The sequence below is a fragment of the Lynx canadensis genome, chromosome D1, assembly GCF_007474595.2.
Source record: "Lynx canadensis isolate LIC74 chromosome D1, mLynCan4.pri.v2, whole genome shotgun sequence".
Lineage (NCBI taxonomy): Eukaryota > Metazoa > Chordata > Mammalia > Carnivora > Felidae > Lynx > Lynx canadensis.
The window spans coordinates 106,201,570-106,225,388 of record NC_044312.2 but is presented as its reverse complement, the minus strand read 5'-3'; the positions used below and the strand labels follow the sequence as shown (position 1 = coordinate 106,225,388).

The window sequence follows — 23,819 nt, the reverse complement described above, 5'->3', positions numbered from 1 at the left end:
TGTCAAGGTTGGGGGTGTGGAATTCAGACAGGACGTTAAGGACTCCGGATGCTGAATTTGATGTTTTGAATTACATGTTTCCGGTGATTCGGTCTAGCTTTCACAATTTTTATGTACAAAAGGCACTTAAAGGCTTAAGTAGTCCTGAAACTACTGATTCTGTTACCCATTAAGCTAACCATTTAATTCAGGCTGTCATACGAACGTATGCTTCAGTGTGGACAGCTATATGGCTATGACTGGATCAGTGTCCCGCTGGTGTACATGCAGGTAGGACCAGGCCGGTGAAGTGTCCCTTTCGGGGAAACAGGCTTAAGAGTGTGCTTCATCCCTAGAGAAAATTGGAGAAAGTTAACGTGAGTACGGAAGATCTCCACTTCAGTGTTAAAACTAGTTGCATAGTGTGGCAAAGGTTGGGACATCTGAACTACACAACATCAGTGAGTAGTGTCAGGAGACCACAGAACCATCTCCTTGCTAACAACTACATTAATGTCCTTTCCCAAACAAGCCACGGTGATTCGTAAGTTTCTGTCTGGCTAGAAACAAAACCGATGGTAGCCCTTTTCAGGCTTTTAATCACAAAGTGTGCATTCTGACCCGGAAGTTAACTGCTTGAGAATCTAGAAATAGGAAGTTACGCTTCCCACATCATGATTGGGGGTGGGGTAGGGTGGGTCTAATGGGTGAAATCCTGAATGTAGGGAAACACCTGCTGGGGTTTTGACAGCTTTGGATGGACCCCCGAGGCAGCATGGAGAGCACACTGAAGTTCAGAAGTCCTGATGAGTTCCCCAAAGCAGTAAGATACCCCAAGGGACCTGGCCACCCTCACCTTGACCATCTACCAGTTCCTAGGGGTGTAATACTTTCCAGGATCACTGGAGGGTTGTGGAGGAGTGTTCATATGCGGTCACCCAGCTGAGGCTAGGTAGTGAGTGGAGTTCTTAGGTTACCGCCTAGAGTCCCTAGCTCTGCCTCATGGTTTTGGGTCTGCTCCTCCAAAAGCGAGCTCCAGGGATAACATGCCCACCTAAGCCTGGCCTGGTGGGACTCTTCCTGGTGGTATCAGCCTCTTGGGTGAAATGAGCAAAAGCCCTCAGCACTAAACTAGGGCCCTTGCTGAGGTGGCCAGGTGTGTGCCCCAAGGCAATGCAAGGTGTGAGTCCAGCATGCTCTGGCAGTGAGGGAACCGTAGGAAAAATGGCGGAAGGAAGGGTAGGCTCACAGCAAGGGAAGCTGGTGGGGCTTCCCCCCATGTGGGTGGGAGTGTGGGGAGGGGAGGAGGTGAAGTGACCTGGTTAAGGTAGAGAACAGACCTGTCTTCCAAGGCCCAGTAGGGATCTCCGTGACTTCTGAGTATTATCTCTATGTTGCTTGACTGGTCCAAATGTGATTCTCTGAGATGTTCCGAGGTCTCCGACATGTCGGTCAGGTTAAACTCAACGGTTTTCTTCTTCATGTGACCCAATTGTGGGTTCTCCGTTGAGGACCCGACGCCATCTGAGAGCAGTTCAAAACTGTTATCTCTGTCAGGAGTCACAGGCTGTAGGCTTTGGTCTTTGACAGCGCTGTCTGTGCCTGAGACTCTGCGAAGGCCTGAGGGTGCTGACTTTCCAGGTGGGAAGACCATAGGGGTGTGGCTGAGGGGCGTCTGGGGGGCACTGTGGTAGCCTGACCTCCCGTATAGTGCAGCAGTCTCGAAAGCATCATCCTCCTCCTCAATCTTCCAAGGCTTGCCGCCTTCCTGGTTCCTAGAGTGCTGTCTGGCACTCCCGAGTTTCTTGGGCTGGCCCTCTTGGAGAAGGCCTTCTTTCTTGGGTCGCAGTAGTTTGGTCTTTGAGTTTGTCCTGGGGGGATGGTGGTCGTGGGACTGTAGCCCTAGGAAGCGGCCAATGATGCCAGTTTGAGGGTCCTCCTCCTCTTCTGGATTTGCCTGAAACCCCATGTCTTCCTTATGCAGACTGTAAAGGAGACTCGGTTGAGCAGCGGACAAGGACCAAAGCCTGACTTGACTTCTCCTTCACCCCCTCTTTTCCCTCTCTATGGCCCAAAGCCAAAGACACACAGTGTTTCTCACTATGCCTGGACTCACCTCTCTCCCGACCCATCCTCTACTGCCCTGTGAATCCTTCCAGGCCCGGCTCCCCTCACTGTTGTGTGCCTCCCTCTTGCCCGTGTTGACTAACCCCTCCTTGCCCCCCCAGCCTGGCACTTAAGGGCTCTGTCTTCATCTCCGTCTTCTCGTGAGCATCCCTCACTCCAGGCGAGCAGAATACTGCTCCCCAGGTCTGGTCAGTCACATGAGGCCCAGGAGTGACTCTGGGCAGGCTGGGGGTTTGCAGTTGTAACTACAGAGCAGCATATCCACAAAGAAGTCTGGCTTTCTGGAAGCCCAAGGCCTTTGCTCTGCAGGAAAGAGCCCGCCTATCCCAGAGTGTGGCCTGCCCTCGCTCGTGTCTACATTCTCCCCACGCTTCAAGGCCCAGCTCCGGGTCCAGCTGGAGGCCACCTCTCAGGCCAAAGGCGGTCTCTTGTTCTATGTTCCGTCTCCCCCAGGCACCTGGTACTTTGTACCTTGTATCCAGAGTTGGGGCCTTGGGTTTGAGTCCCCTCACTGAATTGTGTGTTCCTTGCAGACAAGGTCTATGTATTACTATTCTCTGTCCTCCACCCAACCTTCAGCTGCCAGAGTACAGACCACATGGAATTCAAAAGCAACTTCCAGAAATGTTTCTGACCCGAGCAAGCCTCCAGCCTTCATGTGATCACTTTTTCAAACCTTCCTCACACCTACTAGAGACTCTCGCTAATTCTTATTATGGCTTAAGAGGATATTTGGTTTTTATTTTTATGTTATTAATTAATTAATTAATTATTAACATTTATTTTTGAGAGGGCACGAGCAGGGGAGGGGCAGAGAGAGAGAGGGAGACACAGAATCCGAAGCAGGCTCCAAGGCTCTGAGCTGTCAGCACAGAGCCCGACACGGGGCTCAAACTCGCAAACCGTGAGATCATGACCTGAACTGAAGTCAGATGCTTAACTGACTGAGCCACCCAGACGCCCCAGATATATGGTTTTTAAAAGACAATAGTGCTGGGGCACCTGGGTGGCTCAGCTGGTTAAGCACCCGACTTCATCTCAGGTCATGATCTCATGGTTTGTGAGTTTGAGCCCCGCATCGGGGGCCCACCATCTGTGCAGAGCCTGCTTGGGATTCTCTCTCTCTCTCTCTCTCTCTCTCTCTCTCTCTCTCTCTCTCTCTGCCCCTGTCTCGCTTGTGCTTACTCTTTCTCTCTCTCTCAAAAATAAACTTTAAAAAGCCTCTCGAAGAAAAAAAAAAGACAACAATGCTTAATACCGTGGAAGAAAATCTTGATGGTATAGTCCTCCCCACTCTCATACTGGGGAGAGAGGGCTGTCTGGGATGGCCCTTCCGCCCACTGTGACCCTGCTGCAGCTTAGAAGGGATTCGGACGGAATCAGGGAAACAGGACCCATGTGCAGGGAAGTCTGGCTGGCTGCGGTGGGTGACCTGAGGCCTGTGCTCTGTAGCACGGAGCCTACCCAGAAGTTACCTGTGATGACCCAGCGTCTTGCTGGGGACATGCTTGCCGTCCTTCCCCTCACTTCCTCCCCCTCCCCGCTTTCACTCCCCGTCCAAACACCCTGGCTTATCAGGAAACGTAGTTCCGGACCAGAGCTGGGAACCAGGCTCTGACATCCCAACTGCATCACTGACCACTGACTGCCCTTGAGTAAGTGCCTTCTTTTCTCAGGACCTGTTTCCAGCTCTGGACGTGGGGGGGCTTAGACTGGCTGTACCTACAATCCCTTACAGCTTTAGGAATTACTAAACAGCACAAGGTAAGGATGTGGAGATAGAAGCAGACACACCTGGTCCACGTGTACCACTTGCTAACTATGTGACCTTGGGCTGGACAACCCACTTAACCTCTCTGAACTTGGACTTCATCACCTGAAAACCGGAGGTACCAAACCATTGGGAGGAAAAGGAGAGTTTATACAAAGAGCTTAGCAGAATTCCCAGCACTTAGCACACATCCGGTATGTATTAACCAGCGCTATTCTAAGTTTTCAGGCAGGCCCTTGCACTTGGGCTTTTCGACTCACCAAAGTGGTCCCGGGCACTGCTCACCTGATGTTGAAGGTAGAGCCTAAAAAGGAGGGTCGACGATACTGGGCGGAAGCAGCTGTATAGGGGGGTTGTGGTTCTGGATCATTCCAGTACATATCCCGCTCCATTGGGGGCAGGTCCTGGTGCATCTCGTCCACAGCCAACAGGGACACCTGGTTGCCAGGCACAGAAGGAAAACCCAGCAGAAAGGTCAGCCCAAGCAGGACCTTGAATTTGCTAGATGACTTGGAGAGGTCACTTCCCTCTCTCTGGGCCTCAGTTTCCCTACTTGTGAAATGGAGAGACTGATGCCCATCTTCAGCCTCGGAAGTTGGGTTGAGAATCCTGTGAATGAATGGTTGGCTGGGAGGGGGCAGTTCACGGTGAGGCCTTCCTGCAGACCCGTGGGGTCCCCTCCCTGGCCCTTTCAGGGAAGGACCACAGGATAGGCGCCCCCTCTCCCCAAATACCTGCAGGCTCCTGTCGACAATCCAGTTGGTCTCAAAGTCATCATCATCCTCTCCAAATGGGTTGATGAGCTGCTCTGCCACCTTGGGGAGAGGTGAGGCTCTGGAAATCCTCAGGTAGATTCCCTGCAGCCTGCTTCCTGGCCTTAAACTTTCAGTTCCTTCTAGTTCCACGCCCCCCTCGATGCCTGGCCTCCCTAACCACCTTCTCCAGAGCCAGTATGTCCTTCCCTTTAGGGAAGCTCTTCAGGGAAGAGCTGTCCTTCATTGGGTCACTCAGTACCAGTCATCACTGGTACCTCCCAAACCTATATGCTCCCCGGAGTTCCAGAATTCTGTGCGTTCGTTCATTTACTCATTCCAGTCTTCAAACACTCATTTATTCATTATTTTCAACGCAACAGAGACGTTGAGGCTGTGATCAAATAAAGGGTGGCCCAGGCAGGATGAATCCTGGCGCTAACCTGTGAAGTCCCCTGACAAAGCCCCGCAGTAGGGGTGAGCTGCACTAAGGGTTCAAGGGACATCCCGTAAGCCGCTGGGGAATTTCAGCCAGAAAAATGGGTGTGATCTGGTTTGAAGCGAAGATGACTGAGGGGCTGAGGGTGTGGATGGGGAAGGAATAGCTGTGTGTGTGTGTGTGTGTGTGTGTGTGTGTGTGTGTGTGCGCGCGCGCGCGCATGCACACACACAAACCATGCACAGGAGGGAGGGAGGAGGCAACGTGCCATCACCACCACTACCAAAAAATAAAGGAAAAAAGGAAGAGACAGAGGGTGGGTGAGAAATGGAGGAAAGATCTGGGGCGCCTGGGTGGCTCAGTCAGTTGAGTGTCTGACTCAGGTCATGATCTCGAGGTCCGTGGGTTCGAGCCCCGCGTTGGGCTCTGTGCTGACAGCTCAGAGTCTGGAGCCTGCTTTGCATTCTGTGCCCCTGCCTCTCTCTGCCCCTCCCCAACTCATGCTCTGTCTTGCTCTGTCTCTCAAAAATAAATGTTAAAAAATTAAAAAAAAAAAAAAAAGAAACGGAGGAAAGATAAAGAGATGGAGAGGAAATGGTGCTGTTCAGAACTCCTGTTAGGGACAGCTCCGGATGTAGTGGGAGGAAAACCTGGAAAAGCCACTTGGGGTGGGGATGAGACACCTTCCCCCATCCCGCCCTGGATAGATTTCTTGAGTAAGGAGAGGTGGTGCTAATCTGCCTTGAAAGGATGGGGGGTAGGGTAGTTAACATCAGGGCTTTTGCTTTACGAAGCAGAGGGGACAAATTTGGGACCAGAGCCTCATCACTGCGGACGGTGAGGAGTTGCCTCGCCAGTGGGGTCAGCTACTGCCATCTTAGTCCATACATTTCCCTTGTTCCGGACAGATGTTTGGAGAACGTTCTCTTGAGGGGACATCTAATGGTTTGACAACTGAGCTTTCCCTGTCTCTTTCCTGCCAGCTATGCCCTAGGCCTCGGGTGAAGCGCTGGGATCAGACACAGGCCTCTGGCGGGTCCTGCTCTTCTCTGGGTCTCAGTTTCTTCCTATGTTAAGACACGGGGAAGGAGGAGACCAGAGGGTGGTGGGCGGGGCCCAGCAGCCCACTTTCCACATTTGAGACTCTCCTTTCCTGGCTGAGCATGGACCTCCTGGCCGGGACCTCACCCGGTCTTGTGAGGCAGAGAATCTCACCTTCAGCCAGCCAGCATAGAAAAAGAACTGCAGGAACGTGAAAACGGGCACAACGAGGTCCAGCTCGTGGCCAGGATAGGCCTTGGCCGGGTTCAGAAACTGCCGCCCGATCAAGCAAGCCAGGAAGAAGCTGTAAACCGCCACGGTCACCACCTGGGAGGAAAGGGAGGTGGCAGCAGAAATGAGCTGGGGGAGGCCCTGAAGTCAGGAAGCTCCCTAGGCTGGGAGAACGAGACCTTGCTCTGACTTGTGCAGTCCAGTGACTCTGGGTCTCTGTGATCTCTAAAACGGGGATGACAGGGGCGCCTGGGTGGCGCAGTCGGTTAAGCGTCCGACTTCAGCCAGGTCACGATCTCGCGGTCCGTGAGTTCGAGCCCCGCGTCAGGCTCTGGGCTGATGGCTCAGAGCCTGGAGCCTGTTTCCGATTCTGTGTCTCCCTCTCTCTCTGCCCCTCCCCCGTTCATGCTCTGTCTCTCTCTGTCCCAAAAATAAATAAACGTTGAAAAAAAAAATTAAAAAAAAAAAAAAAAAAAAACGGGGATGACAAACTGAGGGTCCATGGGGGGGTGGGAGGGAGGGGAGGGTGGGTGATGGGTACTGAGGAGGGCACCTGTTGGGATGAGCACTGGGCATTGTATGGAAACCAATCTGACCATAAATTTCGTATTAAAAAAATAGATAAATAAAAAAATTAAAAATAAAATAAAATAAAATAGGGATGATCACACTGCCTCTGCTGGGCTGAACCAGGCAGGAGCCCGGACTCTTCCAACCTGGCACTGGAGAGGACCCGCAAAGTCCAGATCTAACTCCCAGGGGGAGCCTCTTAGCCCCTAAGTGAGCCCTTCCTATGACAGGCTGTTTCCCCAAGTCCTACCAGCACCCCCCACCTCGTTTTCCAAGTGGGCAGCTTCACTGGCCTAGTCCTCACCTGTGTGTACACCAGTGGGATACTGATCCAGTCATAGGCAAACAGGAGTCCACACTGAGTACGCAAGACGTTCATCTCCTGGGGAGCAGGAGGGAGGGTTGGGGTCCTGACCACAGTGTGCTCTCCCAAGCTCAAACCCTCATGGTCCAGCCCTGGCTGTGTGGTCATGGGCGGCTCCCTTAACCTCTCTGTGCCTCAGCCTCCTCATCTATCAAAAAGGAACCAGGATCTCCGAGGCTCACTCTAGAGAGGAAGTGGGAAGGGAACCGGGGGCAAGGGGCCACGGTGGGTTGTGGAATGCTGTTGGACAAAATCCTACAATCTCAAGGCAGGTTCTGGGAAGACCCTCAAGCCTCCTCTTTGTAGGAAACTTTGTGCAACCTCGGGCACAGCCGTCCCCACTCTGCAACAGCCCCATCTGTGTCGGGAAGCTCACGTTCAACAGGCTCTGGAGCAGGACAGGGTCCCGGATTCGACCTCCGATCCACGCCTTCATTGACAGGTTGGCAAACCACACCCAGGGCACCCAGAACGTGTTGTGCGGCAAGCTCAGCTTTTCTAAGTGCTTGCGTTCCGCGGGGGTCATAAAGCCTGCGGGGTGGAGTTAAGAAGGCAGCGGGTGGGGGAACCTGCAGAAGGGACGGGCTGGCAGGGGTGGCCAGGCCAGGCCTTGCCGAAGCCCAGGATTTAGGGCCAAGTTCATTGGGACCTTTGAGCTTCTTTGCCATCCTCTTTCAACAAATAATTACTGAGTGCCTACTAGGTGCTGTTCTGGCCTGAGCACGCGAGAAGTGTCTGTCTTCTTAATGAGGACCAGCTCAGGTAAGGGCCAGGGAAGGCCAGAGACTGAAAACCCGCAGAGCTGGACGGGGAAGGACAGAGGCAGGCAGTCCGGTACTTTCTTGCCGATTCCCAAAGCCCCACTCCGGGCCCTCAGTCCCCACTCTTCTCTCATCCCTCAAGGGTCCCTTAGCCATATCTCAAAACCCTCTCCTCGCGTGGTTCCCCGGGCCTCGCCCCACCCACCTTCGCGCACCTGACTCCGCCCCGCCCAATTCGACCCAGGTGTCGACCCCATCCCCACCGAATCATCAGCAGGCAGGCCTCTGGCTCCACCCACCGTCCCTGCCCCCGCCCCGCCAGCCCCGCCGGCCCCGCCCACCTGCTTTCACCAGATGCTGGGAACTGGGAAAGCGCTTGTAGACTGCGGCGCTGACGCTGCGCAGGATCAGTACGTTGCCCAGGTTGGCGTAGCGGATGAGCGTGCGCCGCAGCAGCCGGCCTTGCTCGTCCTTGCCCTCCACCAAGCCCGACACCAGGTTCATAAGGCGATCGGGCCATGGCAGATTCTCGTACTGGTTCCACCAGCGGGTCACGACCAGCGTCACGTAGAAGCCTGGGCAGGAGAAGGGGGAGGGGGGCGAGGCGAGGGCCCAGGCTGCGGCCAGAGCCAAACAAGGGCGACGCCTGGTTTCTCCATCTTTGTGATGGGAGCGGGGCCCAGCCCCAACCCTCCTGGAAGGCACTCAGCAGGGGAAGACCATCGCCGCAGAAAGGCGCAAGAGCCCCAAGCTCTCGCTCCCAGAGGCCCCCCTCGCTTAACCCAGAAATCTGCCAGACCCCTCCCCTCCTGCGCACAGGCTCCAGGGACCCTGCCAGGGCTGCCCTCAGAAACTGGGGTCTTGAGTGCCAACAGCAGGACGTCCTTCCTAATGTCTAACTTCATTCCGTCTGGGGGCAGTCCCCCCATTTCTGTGAACTGCCAAGAGGCACTGACATTCCAGTGGCCTTCACCAGCTAGTTCCTCGTAGTGCCCCCGTCTGGAGCCTGGAGCAGCCCCCGGGACCCCGACGTTCAGAAGGGGGAGCTCACCCAGCACGAAGGAAATGGGGATGAGCTGGATGTAGCTGTCGCAATACAGAGTCAGTTTCTCAAACATCACCTGCTGTTCCTCCGTGAGGGCCATCCTGGGGGGGAGGGGGATGTGTAGACATGGCTGAGACAGGTACCACGTCCAGCCAGGCCTACGGTAGGAATGTGACTGCCGCTTTGCTCCCCCACCACTTCCCTGCCCCTTTCACTGGCCCAACCCGTCCTTCTCTGGCAACCCCAAACCCCAAGGGGGCCTCTGCTCCATGGCTGGAAGAGGCCCCCTCAGGAGGTTTTCTGTGAGCTATAGGAAGGTCTCGCCAGGAGTTAGTTTCGGGCACCCCTGACCCCCTTTTAAAGGATCCCAAGCAGGTTCAAATAGCATTTGGTGTTTAAAAAGCGTATGAGGCGCCTGGGTGGCTCAGTCGGTTGGGCGGCTGACTTCCGTTCGCGTCATGATCTCACAGTCCGTGGGTTCCAGCCCCACATCAGGCTCGGTGCTGACAGCTCAGAGCCTGGAGCCTGCTTCGGGTTCTGTGTCTCCTTCTCTCTCTCTGCCCCTCCCCCTCTTGTGTGCGTGTGCGTGCTCTCGCAAAAATAAACAAACATTAAAAAAATATTTTTGATAAAAATATGTATGGGGGGGGGAGGGTTGAATAGGTGAAGCCTGGAGGACTTTTAGGGCAGTGAAACTACTGTGTATGATACTAAAATGGTGAATACATATCATTGCGCATCTGTCCAAACCCACAGAATGCACAACACCGAGCGTGGACCTTGGTGTAAACTATGAACTTTGGGTGACAATGATGTGACCGTGTGGGTTCATCCATTACAACACATAGGCCACTTTGCCGTGGGACGTTGATAGCGGGGGAGGCTGTGTGTGTTTGAGGGAGAATATGGAAACTCTCTACCTTCCGTTCAATTTTGCTATCAACTTAAAACTCTCAGAAATGAACTCTAATTTTTCTTAAAAAAGGATCTTGATGGCCTAGTAACAACCAAAGAAAATCAATGTGCTTTGTTATTGGCATTGTAATTACGAATCCAAGAACTTTCCCTACGTAAGAGCCCTTCAACCCATTTCGGTCATAAGTGCTTTTTTCCACTCAAAATGCTTTCGTATATTCTGTGATCGTATCTGTCCTATATTTTATTGTTTAAATAAACATGTTTATTGGAGGGGGGAAAAAGTATGGTCTGGGATTGAGCTTGTGTGGGACTCAGGAATAACAGGCTGGCTGAGTGGGACCAGGTAAGGCCTGGGTTCCCGGGCCTGTCCCTGAGTTGGGAGAAAGATACTCCTGGCCTGCCGTGAGCTGCCCTCCCACTCTGACTCCTTTTATGTCCTCCCAACCCCCAGCCCCCAGCCCCCAGCCCCCAGGGCTTGGCTAGGAGCTCAGGTCAGCCTTATAGGACTCTGGTCCTGTAAGAGCGTCCCCCTAGTTGTTCCAAGCCCCAGCTGCGCCCCTCCCAGGCCCCACCCCAGCCTGTCCCCCTGCACCTGTAAATGAAACGGATGATGTAGTAGCTGAGCAAGAAGATGAGGAACTCGCCATAGATCAGCTTGTAGATGCTGCCGCGCCAGCACAGGAGCAGGCGGGAGAAGGAGCCTAAGCGGGCATTAGCCACTTGGCTTGAGTAGGTGACGGTCATGACTGAGCACGGGGGGGCACGCTAGTAGACAGACAGGGGAGGGACATCGATGAGGGCCTGGCAGGGAGCAGGGGTCTTGGTCAGAGCCTGTCTGGGCGTCATGAGTGATCTTAGCCAGGACTCCTCCCTGCTCTGGGCCTCAGCTTTCCTGTCTGGACACTGGGAGGGGGATGAGGTGGCCTCAAAGGCCCTTTTGGTTCTTCTTGACTGTGGGACATGGGAAGCCAGGGAAGTGAGCCCAGAGCTGCCCACAGCCTTGGCAGAGAAGACACAGATAGGTCTGTGCCCTTAAGTTGTCTGACAGAGGTAATGACAACAGCAATAGCCAAGTCCACACATTGGGCTTGGTCCCCCGAGCCCATCTTGTTCACTATCTCCCCAAGCACCCTCAACCACTTTGGACCAAGACTGGTGAGGGGCCTCGTCGGTCTTGTCCACTTCCCTGTCCCCACTGCCCAGAACAGAGTCTGGCTGGTAGAGATGCTCAAATAATGTTTACTGATCAGTGACCCCAGGGCCTTTCCACTTGCTAATCCTTGTGCTCTTCCTAATCTAACTGTGTGGCTCATTCCCACTTCGGGTCGTCTGCTCAGAAAGGATGCCACCGACTACTCTACCTGGAGATAGCCTCCCAGTGCCACTGGTTCTCTGTCCCCTCATCTTATCGATTTTTCTCCATAGCATTTCTCTTGTTATACTTGAATTGGATGTCTGCCTATTCCCACCTTAGAATGGAAGCTCCCACTGTGTTCTCATAGCAGGTGCTCAGGACAAACTTCCCGAAGCAATGGCTGCCACCTGCCCTCCCCCTACTCGCTCTGATGCAGCTGGGGTGGCTGTCTTTGTGCCTTGTGCACACCAAACTCATTCCCACCTCAGAGACTTTGCACACACACACACACACACACACACACACACACACACACCGGTGTCCCCCCCCCCCCCCCGCGCACACGTGCTGCCCATGTGTCCGCATCACCCGCACTGTTGCAAGGACAGCCATCTACCCCAGGGGCCCTCAAAGCCCCGGCCCCGCCTGCCTGGGCCAACCGCTACTCACAGGAGGAGCTCCAGTCCTCTCAGGGAATCCCACGACATTTCTGGCCACTGGACCGATGGGACTCTTGGGGGTCCTGCAGCCAGTGACCCTGCCCACGCTTCAGGGCCAGCCCTGCCCATGCGTGTGTTAGGCGGTCACTTGACTGCCTAATCCAGGGCCTCCACAAAGGAGCCCTTGTTTTGGCCCCTCCTCATAATCTGCACATTAGCAGCCGGCACAGCCTGGCCAGGGCCCCTCTAATTCCTTCCTGGGGGCTGTGGGGGCTGAGACCAGGGCTAGAATTTGGGGCAACTCCCTTCCACCATGGGCCCAATCCCGCCATTTTCTCTGGCCCCTCAAATCCAGAGACTGAAGGATCTGTTTCTGACGGCCGAGGTCTTGCAGGGAGAGCTGTGGGGAGTGGGGCCGGGGCCCTGGTCCTCATCTCCGGTGCCAAGAGCTACACGAGAGACGGAGCCCCGGCCCAGGCCCTTCGGGGTTTGGGCAGCACGGAGGGCAGTGGAAAGAACACTGGACCATGGTCAGAAGTCCTGGCTTCCAGTCCTGGCTCTGCCACCCGTGTGGCTGACCCCAGTGGGCCTCTGCGTCTCCCTAGGCCTCAGTGTCCCTATCCAAAAAGGATGGCCTCGCTTTAGGCCTCATCACCTTTTTAAGAGTGACATTGGTCTTCCTATGCTGGTGAGGAGCTCTGATTGGCTGATGGTGACATCATAAGTTTTTCGGGCTGTGATTGGCTGGCAGAACCCAGTTAGTGGGTTGGTTCATAGCTACGGAAGAAGGCGGGGGTAGGAGGCTGCTGTGTGGGGGCTGGGCCTGGTGAAGGATGACGCAGCAGCCTCGGTGTTTTTGTTGCTGGCTTTTAGCCAGGCCACGCAAAATGGGGGTATGTACCCAGGTCCCCAAGGGCAGCTGGTTAACGTCTCAGCACCTGCTTCCAAACAGTTTAATACATCAGTCTATACGCAAGGGCCCTAAGCCCCTGGAAGTCGTGGCTGTCCAGGACAGGCTCCTCTTGTGAAAGCTGGAAGCCCCAGGGGCTTTTGGTCTTCAGCGAGTGGCCATAGGAAGGGTCTGGAATGTATACGAAACATGCAGCTTCTCGGGATCTTGCTCCAGAGTCTGATTCTGCGACCGGGTTGGGGGTCGTGGGGGAGGGGCGGGCTGCATTTCTAACGAGCGCCGCTGGCCCACGTCTGAAGATCGCACTTTCGGAAGCCCTGATTTACAAAATGACCTCGAGCCTTAAAATCAATCCACGCCTTCCCTCCCTCCCCCCTCTCCTCCCTCCATCCCTTTCTCCCTCGTCTCTCTTTCCCTCTCTCTGACATACTCCTAAGTGTTCATAATGCTGAGATTGCAGGTGACTTTTGTGCGCACCACTTTCGCCTTTGTAATTCCCCGCCTACAGGGAAAACTTACCGTTTCACAACCACCTTGCGTATTTTTCTAATCGCAGCAAACAACAAGGCCATTGCAGTCAGGAGGGGGGGTCTCTTCGAGGACGATTTGCTACATGCTGCCTGTGCAGTGGGAAACATCTTTCCCATCGCTGTCCTTCCCTTGAGCCTCAGCGTCCTCGTCTGGAAAATGGGACAATAGCACTACCTCAGCAATGAGAACGATGGGTGATGATTCAGTCAAACCAGTGGTTCTCGTGCCCGGCTGCCGGCCCCTGGTGCGTCCGCCCCCACCCCTGCAGATTCGGTGGGGTGGACGGGCCCCAGACCCTCATGTTTTCTCAAGTTCCTCAGGCAAGGCCAATGGACAACGTGGGTTGAGAATCACTGCTGGAAGGGTTAATTCCCTACCTTGCATTCCGTCTTCCCCCACCCAGAAATATCTACACTCCAGGGAGAGCTCTCCACTTAGCAGATGCTCAATATATTTTTAGTTAGAACTGAAACATGTGCCCAGCACCCGTCTGGCGCGGGCATGCTCACTTAACGTTAGCTGAAGGAGTGAATGAAACACCTCCCTTTTTGCGCGCTCAGGTTCCTGCCTCCCCTATAATGACCACTGGAGGGCGCCCCTGACTCGCTGGCTCCGGCCACGGAAGCCCTGTTGGCTGATGAGCGGTCTGTAGGGACCCTGGAGCTGGCCCTGGAGGCTCCTTCTTCTCCTTCACCCCGACCAGCAGCTGTAGAGCCATGAAAGAGAGTCGGAAGACACCGTGGCAACCGGAGCTCTCTCTCTCCCCTGAACTTCAGGTTCCTTGCCGATATCCCAAAAGTCCTACCAGGACCAGCTGACAGTGTTGTGCCCCCCTCCTTCCCCTCCCAGACGCCCCAGGATATCCACAGACACACCCGGTGAGAAGCTGCTCCTGGCCCCAGCCCAGTGCTGAGACAGGTAGACCCTAGGCATAAGTCGGGGTCTTTCCCAGTGGCTCCCAGCCATGAAAATGTCCCCAGCCTGCATCTCAGGCACACAGAGAGGCTACAGCAAGCACTGATCGACCCACGCTGTGCTTCGACAAAGGGCCCCAGGATTGACCCCTGCAAGGATGGAGTCCACCCCAGTCAGGGTCATCCTTTTCTGCTTTCTGTTCCACAAAGTAGTCCTCCAACAAACCATTTCTGATGCCGGAATTAAGCCTCATCCGATGCCTCCTGCGTCCAAAAATTCATAGTCAAATAAAAACGAAGGAAACTCTTCAATAACGTTAACACAAAATGGCAAGTCCTAGTATCTGTGTCAGGGACACAGAGGTCAGGGAAACTGTTACACGGAAGGGATCATTTCAGCCGGGTCCTGAGGCATGGGTAGGAGTTCGCCGGAGCTGAGAAGGACGGAGGGGTATTACATATAAGGGAAAGTCCATGCAAAGTCACGGAGGCATTTCTGAGGGACAGTTCGGTAGGGTATTATTATCTACATTTTACAGAGGAGGACCCTGAAGCTCAAGGCCTGTTGTGTCCAAGGCCACACAGCTATAAAAGGCTAGGCTGGGGCTGAAATCTGGGTCTTTTCATTTTGAATCCTGTGGCTTTTTCATGACCCGCCATCACCTCTCTAGTGGATGTCAGTTTTGGGGGGTGGGGTGGGGGCAGAGGCTTACTCTTAGGGTAGTGGTCTCTGTTGGGGTTAAAGGGAGGTCCAGGAGGATAGGAGACGCACAGAAGAGACGCTGACCGCAGCAGAGCCATAGCTCTCGAGGCCACCAGCGGAGAGCCATCTCCGGAGGCAGACAAAGCAGAGCTGGGAAGATGGGGGGAGGTTCCGGGGACAGAATGCTATGGTCTTTTCATCTAGAATCACCATGGCAACAGGAGCATCACAGAGGGCCTGCCACTGTGCCCTTCCAGGCCTGCCCCAGCTGGGCAGGAAGCAGAGGACCCAGCTTGGCTGGGGGGCAGTGGGCAGGAGGCCCTGGGGTGGCCCAACCAGCCCTGGATGCTGCCTCCCGGCTCTGTGTAGGGTACTTGCCGGCCCACACCCCTCTCTTGGGCCAATCACAGAAAGAACAGGGCAGAAGCCAAGAGAGAAAAAGGAGGGGGCTGGGCATATCTGGTCAGAGGAGGGAGGGACCCTACCAGCCTGGGGCCTGTAAGTAATACAGATAACAACATCTCTACACTGGGGCCAGCAGCCCCGATCCCTGAAGGGCTGGGTAGACTCAACACCCCAAGAGTCGAACACATGAGCTCCGGCTCCTGTAGAAAGACAACGGGGACGGGGAGAGGCTGGGACACGCTGGGACACGCCGGGCCCAGCTTCACCAAGCCCAGTCCTGCCAATGACAATGGAATAGCATCGAATGGTCTGGAGCCAGCCCAGCCGGATACGAAAGGCAAGAGGATTCACCACAGCCTCTCGGAGAAGGCTGGGATCTCCGAGCGGCCCTGTCCCCATGGACTCTGCCCCACTGAGGCCAGCCAGGTGAGGCGCAGACCCCATCCACAACCCCCTTCCCCACCAGCTTAGAGCTGGGGCTAATGGGCAGGTGAGGAGGTGGGGGAGAACCCCAGGCCAGGCTTCTCCTGAAGAACCCCGCGGGGTTTAAGAAGACCTGGGTGCCGTCACACCTTCACTACATGCGAGTCAGTAGCCTCAGGCTTCCTGATCTTTGGAATGGGCACATCAACGGCTGTGAGAGAACACAGATGGCTGCTCATCTACCCGCTTACTTGGTGGACAAAGACACCGAGAGGCGTAGAGAAAGGAATGGACTTACCTCAAGTCACAAAGAATTAGAGGCAGAGCTGGGAGGGTGTGAGGAGGCCACCTGTCCAGGTCAGAGCAGTGCGTCCCTTCACTGTTCCGGGACGTTCCTGCTGTTCAGCTCCCACGGGTGCGTGCTGGATGTCAGCTGTGCTTAGCCCCGTGCTGGGCATTGTGGGAGGGGAAGAGAAGAAGCTATGATTTCCCCGACATCTTGAGCGTTTACTGGGTGCCAGGCAGCGCACGGAGCGCTATTTCGAAATGGTTTCATCTCATCGTCAGAACTGGGGAACAGGAAGTGTTATCCACCTGTTACAGGTAGGTGTCAAGGCCCAGAGAGAAGCGAAGTACCTCGTCCGAGCCTCCACTCACGCCCGAGTCTCAAGGCCGTTGCAGACTGCCTCCTGGCCCTCGGTTACGGACCCCGGGTTGGTCGGCGGGTCAGGCTGCCTGGCAGCGGTGACCTGGAGGGGACTCCTCTGCTCTGTGGGCGGCTGGACCAGGCGGCCAGATCAGGTGGGAGTCTGTGTGCCAGTTTCCAGGGCAGTCTTCTCCAGGAGGGGGCCAGGTGGGTGAAACAGACCCAAGGGCAGTGGGGAGGATGGCAGACGGGCGGGCCAGCTGAGGAGTAAGCCGTGTTGGTGGCTATCTGTTAGGTCGACGGGACCACCCAGCAAGCCGCCTTGAGTGGCCTTGAAGTGTCTCAGCCCCGGGTTGCCCGGACAACCACAGCTTCAACCCTTCTTCTCCACCGCAGCCTGGGGTTTCAGAGTTAGCAAATAAAAACAGAGGGCAGTCAGTTACATCTGAATTTCGGATAAACCTCAGTGGGTCCTACACGGCATAGGCCCCGGGGGGGGGGTGGGGGGCAGGGCATCCAGAAGCAAGAGTCTTCTCTGTGTGGGCATCTCCGCTGCGGTGCACCTGCTTCATCTGCTGCTTGGGCTGCTGATTTCAGGAGCCTGGCTGCTCCAGGGGAGGTCGGGGGAAGTTTGCTGGGAACGCAGACTCTCAGGTCCCACCCTAGCCCGCTCGATCAGAATCTGCACTTTAACAAGATCCCCCGGGAGGTGTGTGTGCACCTGACAGTTGGACAGCCTTGTTTCACACAGCAACAGGAGCGATTTCAGTTTATTCTGGCACCGCATGTTTATTGTAGGCAGCTAGGAAAATGCAGCGCGGTGAAGAAAACCAACATCGCCGAAGATTATCATCTTGATGTGTTTCCTTCCTGTCTTCTAACATCGAGGTAAAGTGCACATAAAGTCACGATTTTAACCGTTTTCCATGTACAATTAATTCAGTGGCTTTTACTTCATCCAACCATCGGCACTAATTCTAGAACATTTTCGTCACCCGGATGGAAACTCGGTCGGTACCTATTACGCGGTCACTCCCCATTCACCCCTTTCTCCCATCCCTGGTAACCATCAATCTACTTCTGTCTCTATGGCTTTGCCTTTTCTTGACATTTCATATAAATGGAATCAAAGAACGTTTGTCCTTTTATGTCTGGCTTCTTTCCCTTGGCCTAATGTTTTCAAGGTTCAGCCACATTATAGCACATGTTGGTGCTTTATTCCTTTCTGGGTTGAATAATATTCCACCGTATGGATATACCCCAGTTTGTTTATTCCTTCCTTGGTTGATGGACATCTGGATTGTTTCCATTTTTTTTTTATCTACTATGTGTGTTTATAGACATGTTTTTCTTTAAACGTTCAGTTCTTTGGGGTATATACCTAGGAGTGAAATTGTTGGATCACATGGTAATTCTCTGGCTAACTTCTCAAGGAGCTGCCTGTTTTCCACAGTGGTTGTACTATTATTCTACATTCTTACCAGCACTGCCTGACGGATTCCTGTTTCTCCATCTTGTTATTTTCCTTAAAAACAAACAAAACAAAACAAAAACAAAAACAAAAAAACAAAAACAAAACCATGCTATCTTAGTGGTGTCTCCTTGTGGTTTTGACTCGCATTTCCCTAATGACAAATGATGTTGAACCTCTCATGTGCCTATTGGTTATTTGCACGTCTTCATTGGAGAAATATCTATCCAAGTCCTTTGCCCATCTTTTAATTGGACTGTATTCCTATTGTTTGAGTTATAAGAGTTCTTTGTATATTCTGGATGCTAGACTCTTACAAGATATATATGATTCACAACTATTTTTCCCCATTCTTTGGTTTGTTTTTTCACCTTCTTGAGAATGTTCTTTGATGCACAAAAGGTTTTTTTTTGTTTGTTTGTTTGTTTGTTTGTTTGTTTTTAGGGGTGCCTGTGTGGCTCAATTGGTTAAGTGTCCCACTTCAGCTCAGGTTATGATCTCACAGTTCATGAGTTTGAGCCCCATGTCGGGCTCTGTGCTGATAGCTCAGAGCCTGGAGCCTGCTTCAGATTCTGTGTCTCCCTCTCTCTCTGCCCTTTCTCCACTCACGTCTGTCTCTGTTTCTCAAAAATAAACATTAAAAAAATTTTTTAAGTTTTTTTTTGTTTTTTTGTTTTTTTTTTTACAAAGTTCAGTTCATTTTTTCTTTTGTTCTTTGTTCTTTTGGTGTCATATCTAAGAAATCGTTACCAAATCCAAGGTCATAAAAATTTACTGTTAAGTTTTCTAATGGTTCTGTAGCTCCAGGTCTTACACGTAGGTCTTTGACATATTTTGAGTTAATTTTTGCATGTGGTGAGAGGTAGGGGTGCAACTTCATTCTTTTTCCTTGTCTTTTTCTTTTTCTTTTTCTTTTTCTTTTCCTTTTTCTTTTCCCTTTCTCTTTTTCTTTTCTTTTCTTTCTTTTTTTTTTTTTGAGAGAGGGAGAGAGAGAGTGCAAGCCAGGGAGGGGAAAAAAAGAGAGGTAGACAGTGGACCCGAAGCAGGCTCTGTGCTGACGGCAACAGCTTGATGTGGGGTTCAAACCCACAAACCATGAGATCATGACCTGAATTGAAGTCAGACGCTTAACCTACTGAGCCTCCCAGGTGCCCTGTCTTTTTTATCTTTTTAAGTAATCTCTACACCCAACGTGGGGCTCGAACTCAGACCCTGAGATCAAGAGTCACATGCTCTACCAACTGAGCCATCCAGGTCCCCCCCCTCACCGACTCTTTTCTTTTGCATGCAGATATCCAGTTGTCCAAGCACTATTATTTGAAAAGATTATTCTTTCCCCACTGAATGGTCTTGCCACTCTTGTTGAAAATCACTTGTCAATAGATGTGTGGGTTTACTTCTGGACTCCTGATTTTATTCCATTCGTCTGTATATCTTTATGCCAGTACCACACTGTTTTGGTTGTGTAGCTTTGTAGAAGTTTTGAAATTGGGAAGTGTGAGTTCTCCAATTTTGTTTTTCCATTTCAAGATTGTTTGGGCCATGTAAGATCCCTTAAAATTCCATTTGAATTTGAGGATCAACTTGCTCATTTCTGCAAAAAAGACAGTTGGAATTTTGATGGAGATTGCGTTGAGTCTGTAGATCACTTTGCTTTCTTTACAATATTGTTTCTTTACAGTCCATGAACATAGGATGTCTTTTCATTTACTTAGATCTGTTTAAATTTCTTTCAACAATGTTTTGTAGTTTTCAGTGTACAAGTCTTGTACTCCTTTGTTAATCTTATTCCTAAATATTTTATTTTTTATAATATTATAAATGAAGTTTTCTTTTTTTAATGTTTATTTTTGGGGGAGAGAGAGAGAGAGAGAGAGAGAGAGTGTGTGTGTGTGTGTGTGTGAGTGGGGGAGGGTCAGAGAGAGAGGGAGATACAGAATCCTAAGCAGGCTCCAGGCGCTGAGCTGTCAGCACAGAGCCTGATGCAGGGGGCTCAAACTCACAAACCATGAGATCATGAACTGAGCTGAAGTCAGACGCCTAACTGATTGAGCCACCCAGGCACCCCAGTAAGTTGTTTTTCTAAATTTCATTTCCAGATTGTTCATTGCTAGTATATAGAAATACAACTGATTTTTGCATATTGATCTGGTATTCTGCAACTTTGCTGAATTCATTTATTAGCGATGATAGTGTCTGTGTGGATTCTTTAGGATTTTCTACATATAAGATTACACCATCTACAAATAGAGACAGTTTTACTACTTCTCTTCCAATTTGGATGCCTTTTATTTACTTTCTTCCCATGGCTAAAACTTCCAGTAAAATGTTGAATAGAAGTGGCAAGACCAGACATCCTCGTAGTGTTTCTGATCTTAGGAGGAAAGCTTTCAGTCTTTCACCATTGAGTATGATATTAACTGTGGATTTTCACAGATCTCCGTTATTGAGCTAAGAAAGTACGCTCTGAGTCCTAGTTTTATGAGTATTTTTATCATGAAAGGTGTTAGGTGGGTTTTTCCCCCCAAACTTTGTTTATTGTGGTAAAATGTAACACAACATAACATTTAAAATTTTACCCGTTTCTTTTTTTTTAATATATGTATTTATTTTGATAGGGAGAGAGAGAATGCCAAACAGACTCCACAGTGTCAGCACAGAGCCCAATATGGGGCTTGAATTCACCAACCATGAGATCATGACCTGAGCTAAAATCAAGAGTCAGACGCTTACCTGACTGAGCCACCCAGTGGTCATTCCAACAAATGCCCTCCTTAATGTCCATCACCCATTTGGATCATCCCCCTACCCAACACCCCTCCAGCAACCCTGTTTGTTCTCTGTATTTAAGAGTCTCTTATGGTTTGCCTCCCTCTCTGTTCTTATGTTCTTCTTCCTTCCCTTCCCCTATGTTCATCTGTTGTGTTTCTTAAATTCCACATATGAGTGAAATGATATATTTGTATTTCTCAGACTAACTTATTTCGCTTAGCATGATACAATCTAGTTCCATCCAGGTTGTTGCAAATGGCAAGATTTCATTCTTTTTGAAATGCCAAATAATAGTCCATTGTGTATATATATACCATATCTTTATCCATTCATCAGTCAATGGACATTGACTATATTGACTACTTTGGCTATTGTCGATAGTGCTGCTATAAACATTTGTGTGTAGGTGCCCCTTTGAATCAGCATTTTTGTATCCTTTGGATAAATACCTGGTAGTGCAATGTCTGGTCTTAGGTTAGCTCTATTTTTAATTTTTTGAGGAACCTCCACACTGTTCTCCAGGGTGGCTGCACCAGTTTGCATTCCTACCAACAGTGCAGAAGGGTTTCCTTTTCTCTGCATCCTCACCAACATTTGTTGTCTCCTGAGTTGTTAATTTTAGCCATTCTGAGAGGGGGGAGGTGGTATCTCGTTGTGGTTTTGATTGTATTTCCTGAGGATGAGTGGTGTTGAGCATCTTTTTTGCATGTCTGTTCGCCATCTGGATGTCTTCTTTGGAAAAATGTCTGTTCATATCTTTTGACCATTTCTTCACTGGATCACTTGTTTTTTGGGTATTGAGTTTGATAAGTTCTTTATAGATTTTGGATAATAACCCTTTGCCCAATATGTCATTTGCAAATATCTTCTCCCATTCTGTCAGTTGCCTTTTAGTTTTGTTGATTGTGCAGAAGCTTTTTATCTTGATGAGGTCCCAATAGTTCATTTCTAAGTATCTCATATAAGTGGAATCATACAGTATTTATCTTTTTGTGACTGGCTTATTTCACTTACCATAATATTTTCAAGGTTCATCAGTAAGGGTATTGAGTTTTATCAAATTATTTTTCTACATCCGTTGACATGGTCATGTGACTCTTTTCCTCTATTCCATTAATATTGTGTATTGCATTGATTAGTGTTCATAAGTTGAACCACCTTTGCATTCTTGGGATAAATCCCACTTGCCCATACAGTATGATCATTTTAATTGCTGGATTCAAATGTCTCAGTATTTTGTTGATAATTTTTGCATCTATATTCATAAGGAATATTGGTCTATAGATATCTTTCCTTATAATTTCTTTGTCTGGCCTTAGTATCAAAGTAACACTGGCATCATGGAATGAATTAGGAAGCAGAGTCTATTTTTTGGGAAAGTTTGAGAAAGATTGGTATTCATTTTTCTTTAAATGTTTGAGAGAGTTTACCAGTGAAACAATCTGGTCCTAGCATTTTCTTTACTGGAAATTTTTTGTTTACTTTCACAGTCTCTTCTTATGGGTCTATTCAGGTTTCTATTTGTTCTCGAGTCAGTTTTAGTAGTTTGTGTCTTCTAGGAAATTTTCTTTTCATCTAGATTATCTGATTTTTTGATATACAATTATTCATCATATTATCTTACAATCCTTTTTCTATCTATAAAGTTGATAGCAATGTCCCTACTTTCATTCCTGATTTTAGTGATTTGAATGTTTTATCTCTATTTTTTGTCATTCTAACTAAAAATTCATCAATTTTGTTAACTCCTTTCAAAGAAGCAACTTTTGTTTTTATTGATTCTCTTTGTTGTTTTTCAATTCTGTATTTCCTTTATTTCCACTCCAATCTTTATTTCCTTCCTTCTGCTGACTTTGGGTTTAGTTTGGTTTTTTCTAAGTTCCTTAAGTTGAGGTTTAGGGTGGGACTTGAGTGAGGTTGAGTTATGAGGTTGGAGACTCTGTAAATATCTTGCTACCAAAGGGAGCACCAGTCTGAGAATACAGTTAAACCAGGAAGAGGACAAGAGAGACATTGGATCTTGAGGACAGTGCTTGAGCCCCTGAAACAGTCTATGTCTAAAGCAAGTTCTACTTCTGGACATTCAGTTACATATTCAATACATTTTCTTTGGGCCCATTTAAAAAAAGTTGGAAGGGGGCGCCTGGGTGGCGCAGTCGGTTAAGCGTCCGACTTCAGCCAGGTCACGATCTCGCGGTCCACGAGTTCGAGCCCCGCGTCAGGCTATGGGCTGATGGCTCAGAGCCTGGAGCCTGTTTCTGATTCTGTGTCTCCCTCTCTCTCTGCCCCTCCCCCATTCATGCTCTGTCTCTCTCTGTCCCAAAAATAAATAAACGTTGAAAAAAAAAATTTTTTTTTTAAATTAAAAAAAAAAAGTTGGAAGTTTAGTTATTGATTTGAGATCTTTCTTGTGTTTAATATAGGTATTTTCTGTTTAATATAGGTATTTACAGCTATAAACTTACCACTAAGAACTGCTTCTATTACTTTCCATAAGTTTTGATATGCTGTTTTTATTTTCATTCATCTCATCTAATTTCCCTTGTGATTTCTTTTTATGCCATTGGGCATGTAAAAGTATTATTGTATTTTCACATATCGCATTTATTAATTTCTGGTTTCATGTCATTGTGGTCAGAGAAAATACTTCAAATGCATTCAGTAGTTTTAAATGTATTGAGACTTGTTTTGTGGTGTAAAAATGGTTTATCCTGAAGGATGTTCCATGCTTACTTGAGAAGAATGTATATTCTGCTGTTGTTGGGTGGAGTTAGGTCTAGTTGGTTTATAGTGTTGTTCAATGCTTCTATTTCTTTGTTTGTCTAGTTCTATCCATTACTGAAAATGGAATATTGGAGGGGCACCTGGATGGCTCAGTTGATTAAGTGTCCGACTTTGGCTCAGGTCATGATCTCATGATTGGTAAGTTCGAGCCCTGCATTGTGCTCTCTGCTGTCAGTGAGGAGCCTCCTTCAGATCCTCTGCCCCTTTCCTGCTTGTGCTCTCTCTCTCTCTCTCTCTCAAAAGTAAATAAACATTAAAAAAAAAAAAAAGGAAATGGAGTATTGGAGTCCTTATTATTATTGTAATGTTTATATCTCTCTTAAGTATATGTTTATTATTGTTATATCTTCTTGATGGATTGAGCTTGTTATCATTATATAATACCTCTCTTTTAATAATTTATAGTTATAGATAAAAAAATATAAATAATTTATAAAGTCTTTTTAAATAATTTTTGCCTTAAAGCCT

General features: G+C 50.0%; 1 protein-coding gene and 1 long non-coding RNA gene across 2 annotated transcripts; one reads left to right on the top strand and one right to left on the bottom strand.

Annotated features, from left to right (window-relative positions):
• Positions 1-173: 173 nt before the first annotated feature.
• On the bottom strand, positions 174-10,757 carry BEST1 (bestrophin 1). Its single transcript, XM_032594901.1, has 10 exons — positions 10,591-10,757; positions 9,087-9,181; positions 8,377-8,610; positions 7,651-7,805; positions 7,215-7,292; positions 6,284-6,436; positions 4,612-4,692; positions 4,163-4,314; positions 1,320-1,964; positions 174-331 (listed from the first exon to the last, which is right to left on the bottom strand). Exons 1-10 carry the CDS (start codon positions 10,740-10,742, stop codon positions 313-315), a joined length of 1,764 nt encoding a protein of 587 aa, XP_032450792.1. The 5' UTR covers positions 10,743-10,757; the 3' UTR covers positions 174-312.
• Positions 10,758-15,982: 5,225 nt separating this feature from the next.
• LOC116738352 lies at positions 15,983-23,440 on the top strand. The gene is made up of 3 exons (XR_004344212.1): positions 15,983-16,281; positions 17,123-17,212; positions 23,394-23,440. It is a non-coding gene; the product is annotated as an uncharacterized LOC116738352 (long non-coding RNA).
• Positions 23,441-23,819: the final 379 nt, after the last annotated feature.